At 46.1% G+C, this 18,989-nt stretch overlaps 2 protein-coding genes across 5 annotated transcripts; one reads left to right on the top strand and one right to left on the bottom strand.

Annotated features, from left to right (window-relative positions):
* Positions 1-6,086: 6,086 nt before the first annotated feature.
* LOC123161303 (RING-H2 finger protein ATL47) lies at positions 6,087-7,711 on the top strand. The gene has a single exon (XM_044579143.1). It carries the CDS (start codon positions 6,420-6,422, stop codon positions 7,512-7,514), a length of 1,095 nt encoding a protein of 364 aa, XP_044435078.1. The 5' UTR covers positions 6,087-6,419; the 3' UTR covers positions 7,515-7,711.
* Positions 7,712-9,668: 1,957 nt separating this feature from the next.
* On the bottom strand, positions 9,669-18,641 carry LOC123156553 (AP-1 complex subunit gamma-2). 4 transcript variants are annotated; one of them, XM_044574703.1, is made up of 19 exons: positions 18,414-18,641; positions 18,029-18,331; positions 17,775-17,916; positions 17,098-17,271; positions 16,522-16,701; positions 15,993-16,147; positions 15,326-15,416; positions 15,052-15,215; positions 14,329-14,383; positions 14,112-14,234; positions 13,923-14,018; positions 13,332-13,459; positions 12,564-12,668; positions 12,174-12,463; positions 11,732-11,842; positions 11,575-11,652; positions 11,321-11,493; positions 10,730-10,834; positions 9,669-10,124 (listed from the first exon to the last, which is right to left on the bottom strand). In XM_044574703.1, the coding sequence occupies exons 1-19, from the start codon at positions 18,455-18,457 to the stop codon at positions 10,029-10,031; spliced, it is 2,613 nt and encodes an 870-aa protein (XP_044430638.1). In that variant the 5' UTR covers positions 18,458-18,641; the 3' UTR covers positions 9,669-10,028. The 4 variants fall into 4 exon arrangements, with proteins under 4 accessions (XP_044430638.1, XP_044430640.1, XP_044430639.1 ...); XM_044574705.1 differs by having other exon boundaries at positions 11,590-11,652; XM_044574704.1 differs by having other exon boundaries at positions 11,575-11,649.
* Between the last annotated feature and the right edge of the window lie 348 nt (positions 18,642-18,989).

The raw sequence follows: 18,989 nt of genomic DNA, 5'->3' as shown, positions 1-18,989 counted from the left end.
ACAGGCCGTTAATGGGCCAAGAGTTACAAAGGGCCTCATATGGGCCGAAAGAAGTCATGGGCCACACATGGGCCGGAAGTTAAAACAGACTGGAATCACATTGGACGGCCCAGATGAAGCTACTAGGCCTAATTCGGAGAGGTCATAACGGGCCCTGGGTTAGCGGGCTGTCAATGTGCTATATGCGAACAGGTCATTAACAGGCTTTCCGTGGGCTGGCCCGCCACCTTTTGACCAAGTCAAACGGGCCGGCCTTTTCACATGAATGGGCCTCTGTTGGGCCGTGTCATGTGTCGCCGTATCATAGGCGTCTTCGGTCCAATGAGTGGATGACATCTGTCCCAACGGTGAGCCAACACGTATTTCCTCCAGCCAATGATGATTTTACACGTGGAAAATCCCCATTGGTCGGAGCTGTTAACGGGTTATCGGATCCAAAACCGGACCCGATAGCTTAACGACATTCCGTTACGGTCGATGCCACGTGTCGATCACCCTTGACGAAAGCACTTCTGTGATGCGTGATTTATCGTCATGGAAGTGGACACTTCCGTGATGATAATTTTGGTAATGTCATGGAACACTTCTACGACAGCACAGGTATGACTATCTTGATTCTGTCATAAAATCGTCATGGATGTACATGCATGACAAAAAACGCGACCTACTGTGACAAACACGTATCATCACAGAAGTGTATTTTTTTTGTAGTGTACCTCTCCGACAATCGGAGTGACAAATCTTAATCTCGAAATACGCCAACTCAACAAGTACCTTCGGAGACACCTGTAGAGCACCTTTATAATCATCCAGTTACGTTGTGACGTTTGGTAGCACACAAAGTGTTCCTCCGGTAAACGGGAGTTGCATAATCTCATAGTCATAGGAACATGTATAAGTCATGAAGAAAGCAATAGCAACATACGATCAAGTGCTAAGCTAACAGAATGGGTCAAGTCAATCACATCGTTCTCCTAATGATGTGATCCCGTTAATCAAGTAACAACTCATGTCTATGGCTAGGAAACTTAACCATCTTTGATTCAACGAGCTAGTCAAGTAGAGGCATACTAGTGACATTATGTTTGTCTATGTATTCACACATGTACTAAGTTTCCGGTTAATACAATTCTAGCATGAATAATAAACATTTATCATGAAATAAGGAAATAAATAATAACTTTATTATTGCCTCTAGGGCATATTTCCTTCACCTAGTGACCACAAGACACCAGGGCGGGCCAGGCGCCCAGGCGCGCCCTGGTGGGTTGTGGCCAGCACAGCCCACCTCCGGTGCCCATCTTCTCGTACATAAGGTCTTTTGACCTATAAAAAATAAGTAGAGGAATTTCGGGATGGAGCGCCGCCGTCTCGAGGCGGAACTTGGGAAGGAGCACTTTTTCCCTCCGGCGGAGCGATTCCACCGGGGGAAGTTCCCTCCCGGAGGGGGAAACTCATCTCAAACCCTAGTTCATCTCTTGTGTTCAATCTTTGTACCGGAACCTCAGATTGGTACCTGTGGGTGACTAGTAATGTTGATTACATCTTGTACTTGATTACTATATTGTTTATTTGGTGGAATATTACATGTTCAGATCCATTATGCTATTTAATACCCCTCTGATCTCGAGCATGAATATCATTTGTGAGTAGTTACTTTTGTTCTTGAGGTCACGGGAGAAGTCATGTTGCAAGCAATAATGTGAACTTGATATGTGTTCGATATTTTAATGATATGTATGTTGTGATTCCCTTGTGGTGCCATGTGAACGTCGACTACATGGCACCTCACCATCTTTGGGCCTAAAGGAATGCATTGTGGAGTAGTTATTAGATGATGAGTTGCTAGAGTGATCGAAGGTTAAACCCTAGTTTATGCGCTACTTCGTAAGGGACTGATTTGGATCTATATATTTAATGCTATGGTTAGATTTTATCTTAATACTTTTCTCTTAGTTGCAGATGCTTGCAAGGGGGTTAATCATAAGTGGGAGGTTTGTTCAAGTAAGAACAGCACCCAAGCACCGGTCCACCCACATATCAAATTATCAAAGTAGCAAACGCAAATCAAACCAACATGATGAAAGTGGCTAGATGCAATTCCCGTGTGCCCTTAAGAACGCTTTGCTTATTATAAGAGACCCTTTTGGCAATGTCCTTTGCCATAAAAGGATTGGGCTACCTTGCTACACTTTATTTACCATTACTATTATTTGCTCGTTACAAATTATCTTACTATCAAACTACTCGTTACTGACAATTTCAGTGCTTGCAGAAATTACCTTGCTGAAAACCACTTGTCATTTCCTTCTGCTCCTTGTTGGGAAGAGGGTGGGTATGAATATATATGGGGTCGGGTGAACCATCATGGGCCGGATCCGACGTGGCAAACGCGCCCGGGCATGCCCGGGCGTCCATATATCCACCCCACCCCAGATTTGGGCTAGATATAAGGGATGCCAGTCAACCCGGTGTTTGACACCGGTTTGAGATGCCCGTCTGTGTCGGTTATTTTTGACCGATCAGTGACCGAGCCGTCTGCCCAAACGTTTGAGGGGGTTTCACGCGCCTGGCTATAGATGCTCTAAGGCCAACTCCAATGCACGACCCCAAACGGACTTCCGTTTCGTCTAGATTTCGTCCGTTTGGGAATTGCAATGGGGCGGCGTCTGTCCGTTTTTCGTGATGCGCTGGCCGTGCGTCCAACACGCGGCCGCATCTGGTCCGCCACGGCCGGCCGGTGCCCGTATGCATATTTTTCCAACACACTTCTTTATTTCATCAACGACATTTTGATGCATGGGAGTACATTCACCAATTCTTTGCTAGGAGAGCAAGACCAAAGAAAACAACAACCACAATTAGACATTTTAAAAGATATTCAATTTCCATAACTGCTCTCACTAATTGAATTGTTATCTTCTCTATGGCTTCATTGTTGATCTGCGACTTCTCGAGCTTGCACACTTCTTTCTTCTTCGATTATAAAGAAGTAGACGTTGCTTCACATCTAATATCATCTCTAGTCTCATCTCTAACCTCTATTCTAGCAAGTAGTGCACGAGGATGTACCAAATTTCGTGCTATCAATAGATCGATGTATTCTTTTTCCCAATACCAAACTTGCATCCATCCTACACACAAATTTGAGTATAAGTTGTCAAACATTCGCCGAATCCAGGATCACAACCGAATCAAAAGAAGCACACACCTTATCTTTATTGCACTTGATGAACACCCATCCGGGATCTTCCGGCGTGGTCGAAACGCGGCGCACGACCCGTCGTGGGCAACCGTCGTACTTTATGAGTGACAATGGTGAACCGACTAGCCGCTGGGCCAAGGCCGAGCCCGGACGGTGGCCAGCCATGTCTTTGCCGGCGAACCGGGGGCGGGATAGATCCGAGCGGTTAGAGGCGGATTCAGTACCTGCATGCAACGCGGAGGCGTTGCCATGGTTGTGCGACCCGGTAGCCGGTCAATCCATGGCAAGGGGCAGTCGCAGGCGGCCGAGATGTGCCAAATCCAGCAGCCGCGTGCGCCAGGCCCCGCTGCCGTAGATATAGCAGTTGACTGTCGGCGCTGTTGTTCTATGGTCGGCTGGGCTAGGGCGGGCGAGAAAATGGCGGCGGCGGCTAGGGCGGGGGTGGGGAGAAGAAAAAGGGCGAGTGTGTCCCCAACGCCGGGGGGGGGAGGGGGCAGGAGAGGACAAGAGCACGCGTCGCGTCCGACCGACTGTGTGTTTTGGCTGAGAATGGGTCGAAAGTGAATAAAAACAGACATTTATCCGTCTGCTCCTGCGCGTTGAGCCGCGTTTTATGTCCGTTTAATCCCAAACGGACACGAACAGGCCATTTGGTGTGGTGCATTGGAGTTGGCCCTAACCGCGTCCGGCAGGTGAACTTCTTTCTGTTGGTAACGAACTAAAACCTTATACGTAGATTGGATGAAGACCATATAACAGACTGAATAGACTGAAAACGAACAAGGAGAAACTGCACAAAACCATAGCGCGCTCCACTCATCACTCGCTGGAAAAAAAGGCTACATCAAGATCACGCCAGGTTCTCGTGCCGCTCCACTCATGGCATCTGCATCTCGACGTTTCTCCAGGTTTTCGGTGAATCTGCCCAAGAAAAAGAAGGTTTTCGACCAAGAAAAACAAACGGCTACAAACCCTAACCCAGACAACGGAGCATGGAAAGGGAGCAGACAAGCCGGATGCAACTATGCACCCGGCCGCGGCAACTCCATTTCCTACGAGTTCGGGCCGGTCCGTCCGGCGGCGCCGGGTACTGGGATAACTTAATTTAGCCGGCCAGTCCTGACGCTCCGTGATCTCCCTGAACGAGGTGTTCCTGGCTCGATTTCCGTTTCCTACCATACCAAGGTTGATCGGCAGCCATACGGTCCTCTCGTGGTCCTGGGACCTGGTGCCCGTGACGTCCGGACCTCGGCCATACATGCGTGCGTGCGCGGTCTGCCTGATCGGCAACGCCACGAATTGCACGCCCAAACGTACGGTAGTGTACTACTACTACTCGTACTAAGCACCACTTGAAGTTACAGTAGTCTTAAACGAATCGCCATCAGCTCAACCACAATCGTCTTAATCTCGCCGGCCGTGACACGGACGGATTCTTGATTCTTCTCGTCTCCGTTCTGTTCACATCATACCAGAGTGATCGAAGGGAAGATCAAACTCAAAGGCTATGTCTTGCCGATAAGCAGGCCCGAGTTCGTTCCCTCGTGTAGCCTGTTGATGCGACACAAAATAAAAATACAATTTTGCTAGAACTCATCTAGATGAAATATAATTTGGTCTCATTCATCTTTATAGTCATTGAAAGTGATGCTATAAGATGCGTGTGTGCTGACGTGGGTTGTATCAGTTCTTGTTTTCAAAATAAATGAGACCAAATTATATCTCATCTAGATGAGTTCTAGGTACTCCTAAAAATATGGCCTTGTGACCACAGCCTCAATTCGCTGGCACTTTGCCCGAACGGAGAGCAAAGAACACGGTGCCAATTTTTGCGACAGCAGCAACGAGCTGACCTTGCATAAAACAAGAGGACAACACGGTAACGGGCTGAACAGATTGAAACAACGAAAACATCATAAACACAACATGCAATCTACTGCACCCCAAAATCTATTTTCTTAGTAAATCTGAATTCACTATGTTTCTTCGGTCGGATTTGTACCGTAGCATTCCGCCGTGTGGGGTTTCATTCTTCACTCCTTCATAATGTTGGTTGCGCTGTATATAAAGCGAGACGAAAGTGGGGCTGATTGGTTGGCTTCCACAAAAAGTTGCCTGTGTCAGGCACATTTCTTAGGCGTTGGATTTTGAAGGCCTGAGGTCAGGATTGCTGTCTACTTAGGACTCCATCCAAACAGCCCCAGTACGTTCTAAGATTTGGCACTTAAACCCTTTTCTACGAAAACCATCATATATATATTATGAAAGCTCGTCAGAAGTACAAATCATCTCGAACACAATAAAAATTCAACGAGATTCCGAGACGTTTGAATGACCACCACTCCCGCATAACGCATCGTTGACGCACCGCTGTCGCCGCTCCCATACGGAGTCAGCTTGACCTTGTGATGACAGTCAGAAAGTCCTCGTGCACATGCATCTAAGGGCCAGCGCCCTAGAGCCGTAGTCGTCGTTGTTGAACCCTTGCGTAAATCTAAAGCACATTACACCAAATCTCGCCACATGACGAGAAACTCTAACCTCACCGTCCCAAATAGACGACAGACGTCCGAATGGACGAACTCGAGGAAGATCGGAGCCAGAAGATAAACTCGAAGAAGAAGTGCCACCGCCCGAGCGCCGCACTTGCGATGACTAAATAAAATCCTAACTTAAACTATTAACCAGAGCGTCAGGCAAAGAGGAGGCGAATCCATGGGTTTGCTGGTGAAGTCTAGAGAGGAGAAGAAGAAAAACGAGATGAACTTTGTGGCATAGCACCTGCCTCTATTACATAGCCCAAAAGAAAGAGAGAGAGAGAGAGAAAAAGAAAAAGAAACCGGATATGAATGTCCACGTAGAGGATCTTTCTATCATACCATGTCCTCATCACCTTTGAGCACACTAAGCGGCCACGGCCACCTTTGCCGCCACAGTGGTTCTACTGGCCAGCTCGCTTGCTTGCGCGGCTGCACAAAAACACGTGTTTTGTCACGCACGACACCATCCTCCGCTCCGCTTGGGCCTCTTCTCACCCAAATAGCCTGGACTCATCCCCCGAGCGCCTTGCGAGCCACCGCCAGGACCAAGAAGCCACCCACTCCGAGAAGCCCGCTCAGCTCAAAAGTGCCGCCCGGGGAGCTTCCCCGCACGCAATGAGCGGCGCACTGCCCGGACCACACCGGCCAACGAGGACCAGGCGGGGCAGAGGAGGATGTTGCTAGCCGCCACGGCGTGCTGCTTCCTCGCCGACGAGGTCAAGAAGAGCCAGGACGGCGGCGGCGGGGTCGGCGGAGGAGGAGGCGGCGGGGGTTTGGGGATCAGTCCGGTGGTGCTGGTCGTGGTGCTGATACTGGCCGCGCTCGTGTTCGTCTCCGGCCTGCTGCACCTGCTCGTCAGGTTCCTGCGGTGGCGCGCCCGCGCGCGCACCGGGGCGACGGAGGATGGGGGCAGCGAGGTGGGGGAGGGAGGCGGAGGGCGGGGGGCCGGGGAGGAGTCGGCGCTGCAGAGGCAGCTCCAGCAGCTGTTCCACCTGCACGACTCCGGGCTGGACCAGGCCGTCATCGACGCGCTGCCGGTGTTCCTGTACGGCGAGGTGGTGGTCGGCGCCGGGAACGGCGCCAAGGAGCCGTTCGACTGCGCGGTGTGCCTGTGCGAGTTCGCCGGCGACGACCGGCTCCGGCTGCTGCCGCTGTGCGGCCACGCATTCCACATCGACTGCATCGACACCTGGCTGCTCTCCAACTCCACCTGCCCGCTCTGCCGGCGCGTGCTCGCGGCCGACGACGACGGCGACGCGGGCCTCCTGCTCGACGAGGGGTGGGGGCTGGAGGGGGAGGGCGCCGTGTTCCCGGTGCGCCTCGGCAAGTTCAAGAGCACGGCCAGGGCTGCCGGCCACGGCCCCGTCCACGACGGCGGCATTGTGGCGGCGGAGGAGGGCGACGCGGGCAGCAGCAGCAGCAGCCTGGACGCCAGGCGGTGCTACTCCATGGGGTCCTACCAGTACGTCCTCGCCGAGGCCAGCCTGCAGGTGTCCGTCCACCGGCGGCACGGCGACGGCGCCAACGGCGGCGCCGCGGAGAGGATGAGGGGTCCGAGAGGGGTCGTCGCGAACCAACCCGGCCTTGGCGGGGGCGGCGGCGAGGGGAAGAGGATCGGGGCCGGCAGCAAGGGCGACAGCTTCTCGGTGTCCAAGATCTGGCAGTGGCCGCGCAACGGCAAGGGGAAGCTCCCCGTGCTCGCGTCCGACGGCTCGCCGGCGGTGGACGGCGCGCTGCAGTGGCCGAGGAGGAGCGTTGGGGAGTCGTGACAGTGACACCATGAATGAAAAAAAGAAAAGTGCTGTTTTTGTTTTCTTGGTACGGTGTAGCATCATGGTACTTGGTTGCAACTTGAGCTAATTTGCTGCAGCAGTAGTAGTAGTACAAGTGTTTTTGACTGCTCTTGAATCTGTTCATGACCATTTTGTGTTTGCAAAGCGATTGTGCTGCCGGTTTCAGAGATTCATGGTAGGTTTCCAGGTTCATGATGAACTCAACCCTTTGTTCTGTTTCTTTTTTCTTTGAGTATTTATTCCGGTTACAAGCGCAAGTAGATCTCCCTCTAGGATGAGCATTGGAAATCACCGGGCCATATTAGGTAGTAGTACTCCCGCCTTTTAAAAAAAATGAGACCAACCCAAGGGTTAACCCTCGTTGGCATTTATTTATAGGAGATGCGCTGACAGCAACCTTAGCTGCCCAGCCAACGGGTCGACGCTCCGTCCTCTACTCTTGCCTTTTCAAAATGCAAGGCTCGCTTGACTATACATGGTTTTTGGATGCACGGCTTTAAGAAATCATAATCAAAGTTACATAATGAAGACCAGAAAAAATTAATCGCGCCTTATACGAGAGACGACCAGTACCATTCTTGCACTAGCCATTAAAAAAAGTATGCTTGCACTAGTATAAAAACTGCTGACTACCCCGTCGAATACTCCTACAACAGCAACTTTCAAAGTACCGGTTACCTACTTCCAAATTTTCAGTACCTTGTAGGTCACACTGCTACAGCTGCTCAAGCCTCAAGCGGTACGGTTTTGTTTAGCCGGAGTACGTTTTTTGTCTTGGCAAGCAAAGTGCGTGCACACTATTGTTGCTTCATCTCCAAGCTCTTCCTTTTGCTTGCAAGAAGACTGATGAGAACGGAAGCGATCAGCTTGCACGCATAGCACAACCTCCCTCAAATCCTCAATCTCGCGAGTGTGTGGTAATGTGACGTTACTGGATAATTAATGGCTGTGTCGACAGGTATGGTATGGTGGGCGCATCGCATCGGCCAAAACCGCGCGCCGATTCTGCTGCTGCACACTCGTAAAGCTGCAACTGCAAGAGACCGTAAATTAACTACAGTTAGCGGCTCGGCTCATCGCTTGGACTGCAGCACTTATCGTGTAGTAGCCTCATGTGACAACGCGCGGGGCCTTGTTTGGTCATGTGTCCGTATCCACCGTTAAATGGGCGATGATAATAATACTGAGATTCAGTGAGTGAGGTGGCGGGATACATCCATCGGCGTCAATGCCATCTTTCTTTTTAGCTGGTTTTGGTAGGCGTCGCTGCGAGGGCCGGAAAGCAAGTTTTTGCCCTAGAGATGCAATGCGACTACTGTGGTGTCCAAGATGGATAGATAAAAAAGCTGGTAAAAGCAACACCCGATTTTGTTTTGTTTTATTTTATAATTTCCCAACAGGCGGCATCTTCCCAACCCTGGCACCTTGCTCGCTCTGGCCGAAATCAGCGTGCGTGTCCGGATGTGTGCAAAGAATTAATGGAGAACAGCGAGGTGACAAGCGCACAGCTGCATTGCATTGCATACGGGCGGACAGGCAGGCAGGCAAAGATGGAAATGCGAGATGACGAGTGAGGGTGAAGGGCTCCTCTCCTGAAGGCCGGTACTAGGCGGAAGCAGCCGGTATTCCGGAGTGCTGCTGAACTGAATGCTGCTGATGCGATCAATCGATCGCTCGCATTGAAGCGTGCAACCGGCCTGACACTGACTTTGATGATGGAGCGATCATGCATTCATAGATGGGCCGGACACGGCACCAACTTTCACAGGAAGGGATGTACCCCGCCCGGAACAATCAAGTGCTGCTCTTACCCGATCACATTTATGGAGCGCACCCAGCCACCCACACACACTTTTTCATATGGGTCGTATGTGCAAAGCTAGCGCTGTTGCCGTTCCAGATGCTCACATGGGCAAGGATTTTCGTAACAATAATCATGATGATAAAAAGTCTATAAAGGTGTAAGATGCACCGTACCAACCTGGCTTCCACCGAACAAACCGGCCGTTTCGAATTTCAAATGGGCTTGGCAAATGTAAAATCCTCCCTGACAGACACTGGGTGAAGGGCCATGTATCATGTATGCAAGATATCCTGGGCCGATGAGTTCGGTTAAACGAAAACAGGTAATTACATGTTAGAACAGCATGGTATAAATACAAGGCACTGGTCTGCTGCCTGGAATGAGCGGGAGGCCGAAAATTTTGGTTATCCTCCGACTGTGAATGATATACACCTTTGTATGAATACATTTTGGCAAAACTGGAGGTGTGTGTCATTGATCGCTGCAAGCTACTATACAGTATAGGTGAAGGGTAAATAGCAAAAAACCAGCTACTAGTGTACATAACTTACTAGTAATCGCAAAAAGCAGAACAAGGGGAAGAAATGATGATGGGAGGGCTAGAAAAGGAAAACTCGCCTTTGCCAGCAGAGCAGCACACTCAAAGGGAAAGAGCTACTATCACAACATTATAGACACAGGTGGCACTACAACCCCGCGGGGAAATTGCTGATTTGCCCTTGTTCCAGCCTGTCCTCGCCGTTCACTTTGTACGAAATCCGGATCCGCATCGCAAGTGGTTTCTGTGAGGTAGGCAATTCAAGACCACACATTATACATATAATCGAAAGAAAACAAAAGATAACCACAAACTCGCAAGTTCACAACATAATTCAAGTCTGCAGAAAGAATCATTAGTCTGACTGATGGATCGAGTAGGATTAGCAAGTTCCAGTAAAAACAGGAAGCAAAACACTGATGGATCATCCAGAGGTACAAGAATATTCTAACTGACAACTACCCATGTGGTGTACAAATCAGCAAATGACCCATGTGGCCATTTATGAATTCAGGCACATATTTTTTCCTTTTCGAATAAATCTATGTTTCACTGTTGATAGACACATGATGGAATGAACATTAATCAGTAGGTGTAAAAATCTACTTTAAGAACTGAAGTATAACCAAATGACAGGTCAGCGGTTATACGGGATACACCATATAAGTGGGAAACATGTTAGAAGCAGTTATCTTTGGCACACAGATGAGATCTATAATACTTTCAGGACCATGCAAAAAATGAGTTAAAATTACTTAGGCTCTTTCAAGCTTATAAAGAAACTACCAGTAGTCAAAGACAACCAGAAAAAAAGTCATATTCCCCTGCTACAGGCATACTGTCAAATACCTGCCCATGTTGATTATTAGTGACACTGAGACTTTGCGTAACTGAACCATTTCCACTGGCCGGAAGGGTGCTGCTGCTTGCTGGGTCCAAGCGCAACTGGATGAACTGAAATACAGATTTGCACAGGCGGATGAACTGTCAATCTCTAGCATTTGATCAATAACCAGTAAAGCAGACTACACCGCTGTTCACAAATACCCATAGAATTAAAAGCGTCCTGTCACCCACTTGTCATTTGCAAAAAGAAATCAGCACACATTTTAATTAGTGATCTTAAAGGAACACGAAAAGAAAACTGAACTGCATATCAACCAGGATGCCGATGCCTGAGAATTTGAGAGTAGATATAGAAGTAATTTGTTTTATGACAGAGCTATCAAGAAAGTAAAGATAAATTAATGACCAATTACTATATAGCTTTTGACCAAACAAACAAGTTAGTACTTATAGATTTACCACAGAAACTAAACTAGACAAATCTGTTAGTTCTTAAGTGCAAGTGTGCGTCGACATATTTTTTTTAATGAAAAGATCCGCTGCTGGGAAGGATTAGTAGCAGAGGGACAGCATTTCAAACTTCATAGGTACTACCTTTGGTACAGCTGCCTGAAACATGAAATTGGTCAATGTAGCAGATGTCAAATTTGTAAAGCTGGCATGCACTGTAGTCTCTTGAGGCTTTCCAGGCTGCTTTTTAAAATTGAAGGTGATCTTCAAAGTTGCACTCTGGAAAGCTGTGATTGATGGGTAAGCTGCATTCACATCTGGTGATCAAACAAGTAGAGTAATGGTTAGTTTCCTAATTACTAGGAACACTGCTAGATAATCAAGTGACAGGGGCGGACCAGGAAGTGGTGTACTTGCGGACAAACCATCGAGAAGATCGATAACTTGAGGTGTTCCAGGAGCATGTTTAGTCACTGCTGCACAGTGCTAGATAAATTAAGTATGGATGACAGACAGGGCAGAAATATGCAAATATTATCAATACAGTTACTTTACCTTGGTCAGGAGAGGTTATGTTTGATGTTGCCGGCGGACCATTTTGTACAGGATATGAACCAATAGATAGAAGATCCATCAGAATATCTGTACTTGCAGACGGCGCTCCACCTTACATAAACCAGGAATGACATCATAAGGAAGACTCAAACCAGCAATGTACACTACAAAAAGTACACATTTATAAAGCTAAGAATCAACACGAGGGCCTGTTAAGGACAGCTCAAAATATCTCAGAACTGGCACAATACTGAAGCCTTCCAAACAAGACATTGTTCAAGCAAGCTTAACCCCTTGTCAAATATGCATTACTGACAAATCAGTACCAAATTTCAGAAACCAGAATCTCTAAACAGGTGATAGAGCCTCACTTGCTTCATTTGTGCTAAAAGAGACACGTCAGAAGTAAATTTATGTGAAATAAAAAGAATAGAGTCAAAACCTGCGGTAGATGTATCAATCAAGCCGATGCCCAAAAGATCCTGTAGGAAATCATTAGGTGCTGTACTAGGGGCAGAAGTAGTCACGGGAGCATCATCCGAACTTAGATCAAGTAAGTCAGCCAACGGAGCTGGTGGTGGTTTCACTGCACCATTTGGAACCTTAAGTGAGCCTCCCGAAGCAGCGGATGGAGCAGACTTAGTTAATGAAACAGTTGCTTGTGAAGAAGCGGCTCTCTTCAATAAATAATTAGCTTCATCTAATACAGGCATTCGCTCAAGCAAAGATGATCTGCACGCGCACACCAGCATTCACAAGATTACTATTTTTCATGAAGAGCTATGATACTAGTGCATATTTTGAGCAATAACGGCTAGTAGCTGTCACCTACTTTATAGACTGATGCCTTTGTATAATGGAATTAAATTCGATTGATCTTTGCTGCAGCTCAAGCACAGTATTCCCTTTATTCTGCGCAACAATTACTTGTATCCTCCTGCAATAATAACAGGAAGGTGACAAAATCACTTTAGTAATAGATAACATAAACCACATACTCCAAGTCCAAGTCATACACAAAAAAGATAGTATAAACAGAAATTTGGAAAGAAATGGCTAGCAAATCAGGCTTCCAGCAAACTGAAGCTCCAGCATTAACATTGTAAGTGTGCCTACAATCGTAGAACCGAAAGAACAGAATGATACACTTAGTTTTGTCACGTCGCCAGCAAACTACATTGTAAGTGTTGTAGTTAATTAGTCACATCACCAACACTCATTTTATTTAGTATAGGCTCATGAAAAAGAAACCAATTCATGAGAAATTTGATGCACCATGATAACAAGACAACAAAGGTTGTAATGAAAATGTTAACATTTTCAACTTATATTTGTCATCAAATTGTATTGTCTTCATAGTAAACATGTATAATCGGTAAGCATGGATAGCTCATGCGCATGTGCAAGTGGAACGTAGAGATGAGAATTGGTAAGTAGATGGCCCTATTATCATAGCCGACGGTATTCCCTACAAAGTAGAACCATGAAACAAGGCAACTTTCATGGAGCTTCGCCAGTTTTTGCTAAAAGCCAGTTCACATTTGAATAATGCAGTAGGTTATCCAACAATAATGCAAGGTCAAGTTGAGTAGTAGCTTACTTTGAAGTTGGCGGAAATCGTGAGGAAAGCTTCAAAAGAGCAACGAGACACATAGCCCGTGTTGTAACATCCACAGAGTAGCGCTTAAGAGCTAGCTCTAGAGCATCCACAGCATCAGATTCTGTTACCTGAACAAGTTCAGGCATTGGCCAAACCATTTGACAATAGTAGAACTGAAGCGCACTACTATTAAATGAAATACAGAGAAATGACAGCATCCACTGGGGAAACATTGAACTAATGAACTGAACATACTCTAAAAGAGTCATCATTCAGCACTGAAACATTTATGCAGGCGTGTGGCGAAATGAATGATTAAGTAACTTTTCTGGTGACAACCGCTACCGCTAATATCGGTGATCATGAAGATGATGTGAGGAACAAACAAGTAAATCCAAGAAGTACTCCTTATCAGCCTTAAATATGGACTAAATTAGCAGTTCAAGCACAGTGGATGCACATTGTTTGTGTAGAAAGTAAACAAGAATGTGTAATACTACAAAATGAAGTTCGCGTCACATGGTGAGTAGTGATGTTTCGGCAGAAAAGGCATCAGCCAATTACTATGGCTGGTAAAAAAAATCAACTCACCGTGATTGGTTCCTCCACATCCAGCATACTAATATTGTTGACCAGCATCTCACCATATTCACCAATGCACCAAACAGCTACCCTAACTAAGCTTTCCTACAAAGTTCAAAGTAGAAGAAATACATGCGCTTCAGATAGGGTGAAAATTGATCCCATGGTTTACCAAGAATACTAATTATGCCTCCATACCTGTGTACCACATGCTTGCAATGCTTTGTATAATGATCTGACCGAGTATCCTTGAAGTTCAGACGCATTGCTTATCAGAACTATAAGAGAATGCCATACATCATCCTTCACAAAGTTTCCAGTCTGTGAATAGAAGGGTATATTCTAAATTTGCATATCCATTCCATTATTGACCCATGGAGAGAAAAATGGCTGATAAATGTATTTATGCACGTACCAGTGTTAAAACCTTGAACATCTGGTCCAAGTACCATAGCTTATCTTGAGAAAACCTGTTAGGATTACAAAACTGTTATTATTTTGTAAATCAACATGTTAGAAGAAAGTTGTAAATCAAACAGGATAGGTATGGATCTAAAAGCAAGTTGATAATTAACATGTGATGCAATTAAGCAATAGTAAGGGGGTAAGGGAATGAATTGCAGCTTCATGTGATTGTCAAAATTGAATAAAAGGCATGAAAAGGACCCAAGGATAGATTTCTGAACTATTTTTATTTTATGTTATAGCACGAAATGACAGAAAAATTGTTAGAAGATGCTATCTTATAGTATATCCAACATGACACCTAGAGTTAGGTTCATATCATGATATTCTCCCCAGTGCTTAAAGCCTTCTGCTATATTCCAACAGGCAAAAGAACGAGCAGTTGAAAAGACAAGGACTAAAAATACCAAGTGAAATAAAGAAACTGCCCCCTCTTGTCAACCTAATTTGTATACCCTTAGTTTAACTTCCATCGGCACCCTATGGGGAGGAGAACAAATTACAGTACAACAAGAAAAATCCATCATTCATTTCACTAGGTGAACAAAAATTTAATTGTTCCAAGACATATGTAACAACAGTGATGTACAACCAATCTTTGGAGCAACTAGGGAATAGCAAATCAGATGTTCTTCCAAAAGCCAGTAGATATGATGAATGTGCCAAGACTTACTTTTCAACTATTGAGCATATTTTTGCTGTGAGGTCTTCCTTGAAGTCATCATCACTTACTTGTAGGTAATCAACAAGCTCCTTAGTCAAAGGCTTTACATTCGTGTCATTGACGAGTAGGTAAACAAGTTCAAGGGCCCTTTTGCGAATAGAGACATCTGCATCCTGAGAGTGCATACGTGATTGCAAATTTTTAAGGGGAAGAAAAAGGAATCCCCAGAAGAAAAACAATAAGCCTAAAGCATATTATACCATAGAACTGTATGATTGATTACCTTGACACACTCCAATATTGTTACCCTGTGCCTCTGCACTGCTAGTGTGTCCACTGCCATGGCCTTCATTAGCATATTCAGAGCAACGTATCTGAAAACACAGTGTGCATAGTAAGTAAAGTATCTATTATCTATTAAGCTTTTAAAGCAGTAGAAGAAGATCCCCCAACATTCTTTCCAGATGGGCCAAAATATATGGTCCACAGATTGTAGTGGGTCCAGATTATAATGGCGGAGAATTAAGAGACAAGGAGATCTTTAAGATGGAATCATCTTGGGCCTCCAGAATTGACATTAACTCTAAGTTTTTGACCAACAATACCAATTGGTGGTTATGGGAAAACAAACAGCTGAACTAATACCAGATATGATGATACAGATCAAATATAGCCCTGCAAATGAGTACCGCATGGGTCACTCTCCTAATTATATTTACAGGAGATTGTAGAATATTTTAAAACAACTTGATAGTGCAAGTGCTCATTCATTTCTGAAATTCAAGAACAATTGTATTCATATAACCAGCAAGTAATAGTGGTTGGAACTATGCTCGTCTACTACAGAGACAAGTCAGAACTCCAGACCAAAAAGTAGCCCAAAAAACCACAAATAATTAACCTCTTTGTTACGATGGGTATCAGTTGTCCAAGAGCGAGAGGAAATTTACCTTATATTGTTATCACGGTTGGACAAGAATCTACCCAAAATATTAATTGCCAGCACACGCAGACCACTAGTAGCTTCAATGCCCATTATGGTCTCAACACATTCATATAAAATAGCGTTTCCAGCATTTTTGTTTGACTCAGTTTTCGTTGCAACCTGGAAATCCAGTACATGTGTTAACTATGAACTAACCACTATAAGATACACAGGGGGCAAGTGTAACGGATAACCAAGAAAGAAGCTACTAAAAACAATAACACAGCAAAAGGAAAAAAATAGTCTACCAGGTTTCAAAGTCCATGTATAACAGTACTTTTAGCAAGACCTAAATGGAAGAATGCCTAAAAGAAGTTATAAATTGCTAGTGATAGTTTCATTACAGGGGAGAGATCATTTTGCTGTACAGCATGTGACTAATGTTCATATGTACTAGCTTGTAACAACAAATATCTAGTTCACTAATTTAATGGGAGCTTATGTACTTTGAATTGAAATTTTGTTTCGTGTAAAACCAAGGATGAACAAATTACCTGGGCAAGAATATCATTCACATGCTCGCTGCAGTCTGCATCCCCTTGACCCAATGTCCGCATGAGTCTAAGAACTCGGATGTGCAAGAATGGATCTGTGATGCCAGCAATGTCATATTCAGGAGCATACGAACTGTTGGACACGTCTCTCAGTATCCGGACCAACCCTTCGACGGAGTGCTGAAACAGCAAGATTTTGTCAGAATGCTAAAATAATTATGGTCAAAAATATATATAAGTATTTGCAATAGTCTTGCATGTACTACTCTGGACCAAAATATAAGACATTTTGTAGGCTAAACTGGCCTACAAAAACGTCTTTTTGATACGGAGGGAGTACAATCTAACAAGAATTTTATGAGTATAGTTATAGACAAGAACACAAAAAAGTCTTTGCTTCTTTTGATGAACACAACATTGGAAACGAACATTTACCAAATAATGATGAAAATATTATAGCAATGATGTAAAATGACATTGTTGCGTCAATGCATCACCGAATGAACGATCTGAAGGAGCAGGGACTGGGACCGATGCTAATGGTTTCCGCTATGGTCCATAAAATAGCACTGTTACCTTTCTCAAGTACTCCAATGCTTCTCTGCTTGCTTTACAGAGTTCTGTACAGAGCTGGACAACAGATATCAGAACCCCGTGATGTTTTTCCTTGAGTAATGATGCAGCAGAACCCATGAAGTTCTCTGCCAAATCTGGAACTTTTCTTACAATCCGTATAGAGCACAAGGCAGCCTACAAACAGGAGTGTTATACAATCAATACTAGTTCTCCACAAAACATATTCTAAGACTACCCAAACGAGCAACACCTACGCAGAATGAAAACAAAGACAAGAAATGCGCAGAATGTAAGCTTCGAAAAAATGATAGTGTTGATTAGAACACCCCAGAAGTAACGAGTTGGGGTTTGAGCGCAAAATTACTGATGCTAAACTACCTATAGCATACAGGTACACTATCATGTAGGCTTTTGCAGTTCTTATGCTAGGAGCCTAGGACATCTCCCTCCGTCCGAAAATACTTACCGGAGAAATGAGTGTATCTAGACGTATTTTAGTTCGAGATACATCCATTTTTGCCCATTTCTCCGATAAGTATTTCCGGACGGGGGGAGTATGATGGAAGGATCATTGCAGGTTTGAAGCATACAAATAATAACTAGTATCAGACTACTGCCATGGTGCTCAAAACAGTCTTCAGAAGGGACTAAAGTATCATGATAAAAAAGATGAGCACCTTCTTCTTTGTGTTTGCGTCCCTAGTTTGCAACAGCCTCTCCACCTCGGGCGCCAGGTCACGCGCCATTTCGGCAGAACAAATGTTCCCCAGGGCACAGAGCGCAAGGCCCACAATGAACTGGTTGGAGTGGTTAAGATCTCTGCCCACGTTAAGTACTAGCAATTACTCAAAGATCAGCATGGCATTGCAAAACAATATCGACAAACAAGCAGCGGCAAATGTAAGTAAGCATAGGCGGGCGAGTCGGATACTGCTTGAGGGAGTTGGTGACGAGCATGAGGACCTCCTGCCGCTCGTCGAGCAGCAGCGTGAGGCCGAGGTAGCCGATGCGCTTCTCGGGGAAGCCCGAGGCGGCGATGAGCTTGAGGCACTCCATCTGGCCGAAATGCGTGGGGTAGCCGAGCATGTGGATGAACATGAGCTTGGCCATGTTGCGGTGGCGGTAGTCCTGGTCGTTCTCGCTGATGGCCGCCCTGATGGCCGCGCACTCGCGCCGCACCACCGCGCGCTCCTCGGCGGCCGTCTTGGAGGCGCGTATCGCGCGTATCATGTCCCTGCAGAGACGCCATGGGGCAAGGTCACACGACGCGATGGATCTGAGCGGGGGGCTGGGCGGGCGCGATCGAGGAGGCTCACCGGAGGCGCGTGCCGGAGGAGAAGGGGTTGAGGGAGAGGTCCATGGCGACGTCCTCGACGATCCTCTCGACGGGGTCCGGGGGCGCGGGGGGAGGGGAGTCTCGCCGTCGGGGGCCGGGGCGGGGCGGAGGAGGAAGACCGCGGCGACGGCCGGGTGGATCTGGACGTGGGCGGTGGACCGGTGGTGCGAATTGCGAAGATGCCCCTTGGTTTTGTTATTTTAGGCCCCGTTCGGTACACGGGTGAAGAAATCAGAGGGACATGAAAATGTGCAGGAACAGAGTTTGTTGTATAGTGTAATCCTGCAGTTCGCGAAACAGTGGAATAAGAGAAGGTGATGTGTTCGGTTCAAAGGAAATCATTGGAGATGAGTCGTACTACTAATGCAATAAAATTAGATATTTATTGTGCCACAGAGGTGTCTAATCACTGCATGCTCGTTTTTATATTCGCCTTGTACTCTGCTTGTACTGTGTTGCCTCGGGCCTCCGCCCAAAAAAGAGGCTAGACTAGATTTTTGCATTCCTGTGAAATGGGCACTGTTGACGCACCTTTCCGCAGGAACACTGTAGCTAA

This window comes from Triticum aestivum, chromosome 7B (assembly GCF_018294505.1).
Source record: "Triticum aestivum cultivar Chinese Spring chromosome 7B, IWGSC CS RefSeq v2.1, whole genome shotgun sequence".
NCBI lineage: Eukaryota > Viridiplantae > Streptophyta > Magnoliopsida > Poales > Poaceae > Triticum > Triticum aestivum.
This window is presented reverse-complemented; position numbering and strand designations above follow the sequence as displayed.

Bases quoted from the DNA above. Each gene is read 5' to 3' on its own strand.
- LOC123156553 (XM_044574703.1), bottom strand. From the start codon at position 18,457: ATGGACCTCTCCCTCAACCCCTTCTCCTCCGGCACGCGCCTCCG. The intron at 17,272-17,774 runs GTGCTCATCTTT...TCCTGTTTGTAG, and splicing joins ACGCAAACACAAAGAAGAAG to GCTGCCTTGTGCTCTATACG. The intron at 12,669-13,331 runs GTAAGCTACTAC...TTATTATTGCAG, and splicing joins CGATTTCCGCCAACTTCAAA to GAGGATACAAGTAATTGTTG.
- LOC123161303 (XM_044579143.1), top strand. From the start codon at position 6,420: ATGTTGCTAGCCGCCACGGCGTGCTGCTTCCTCGCCGACGAGGTCAAG.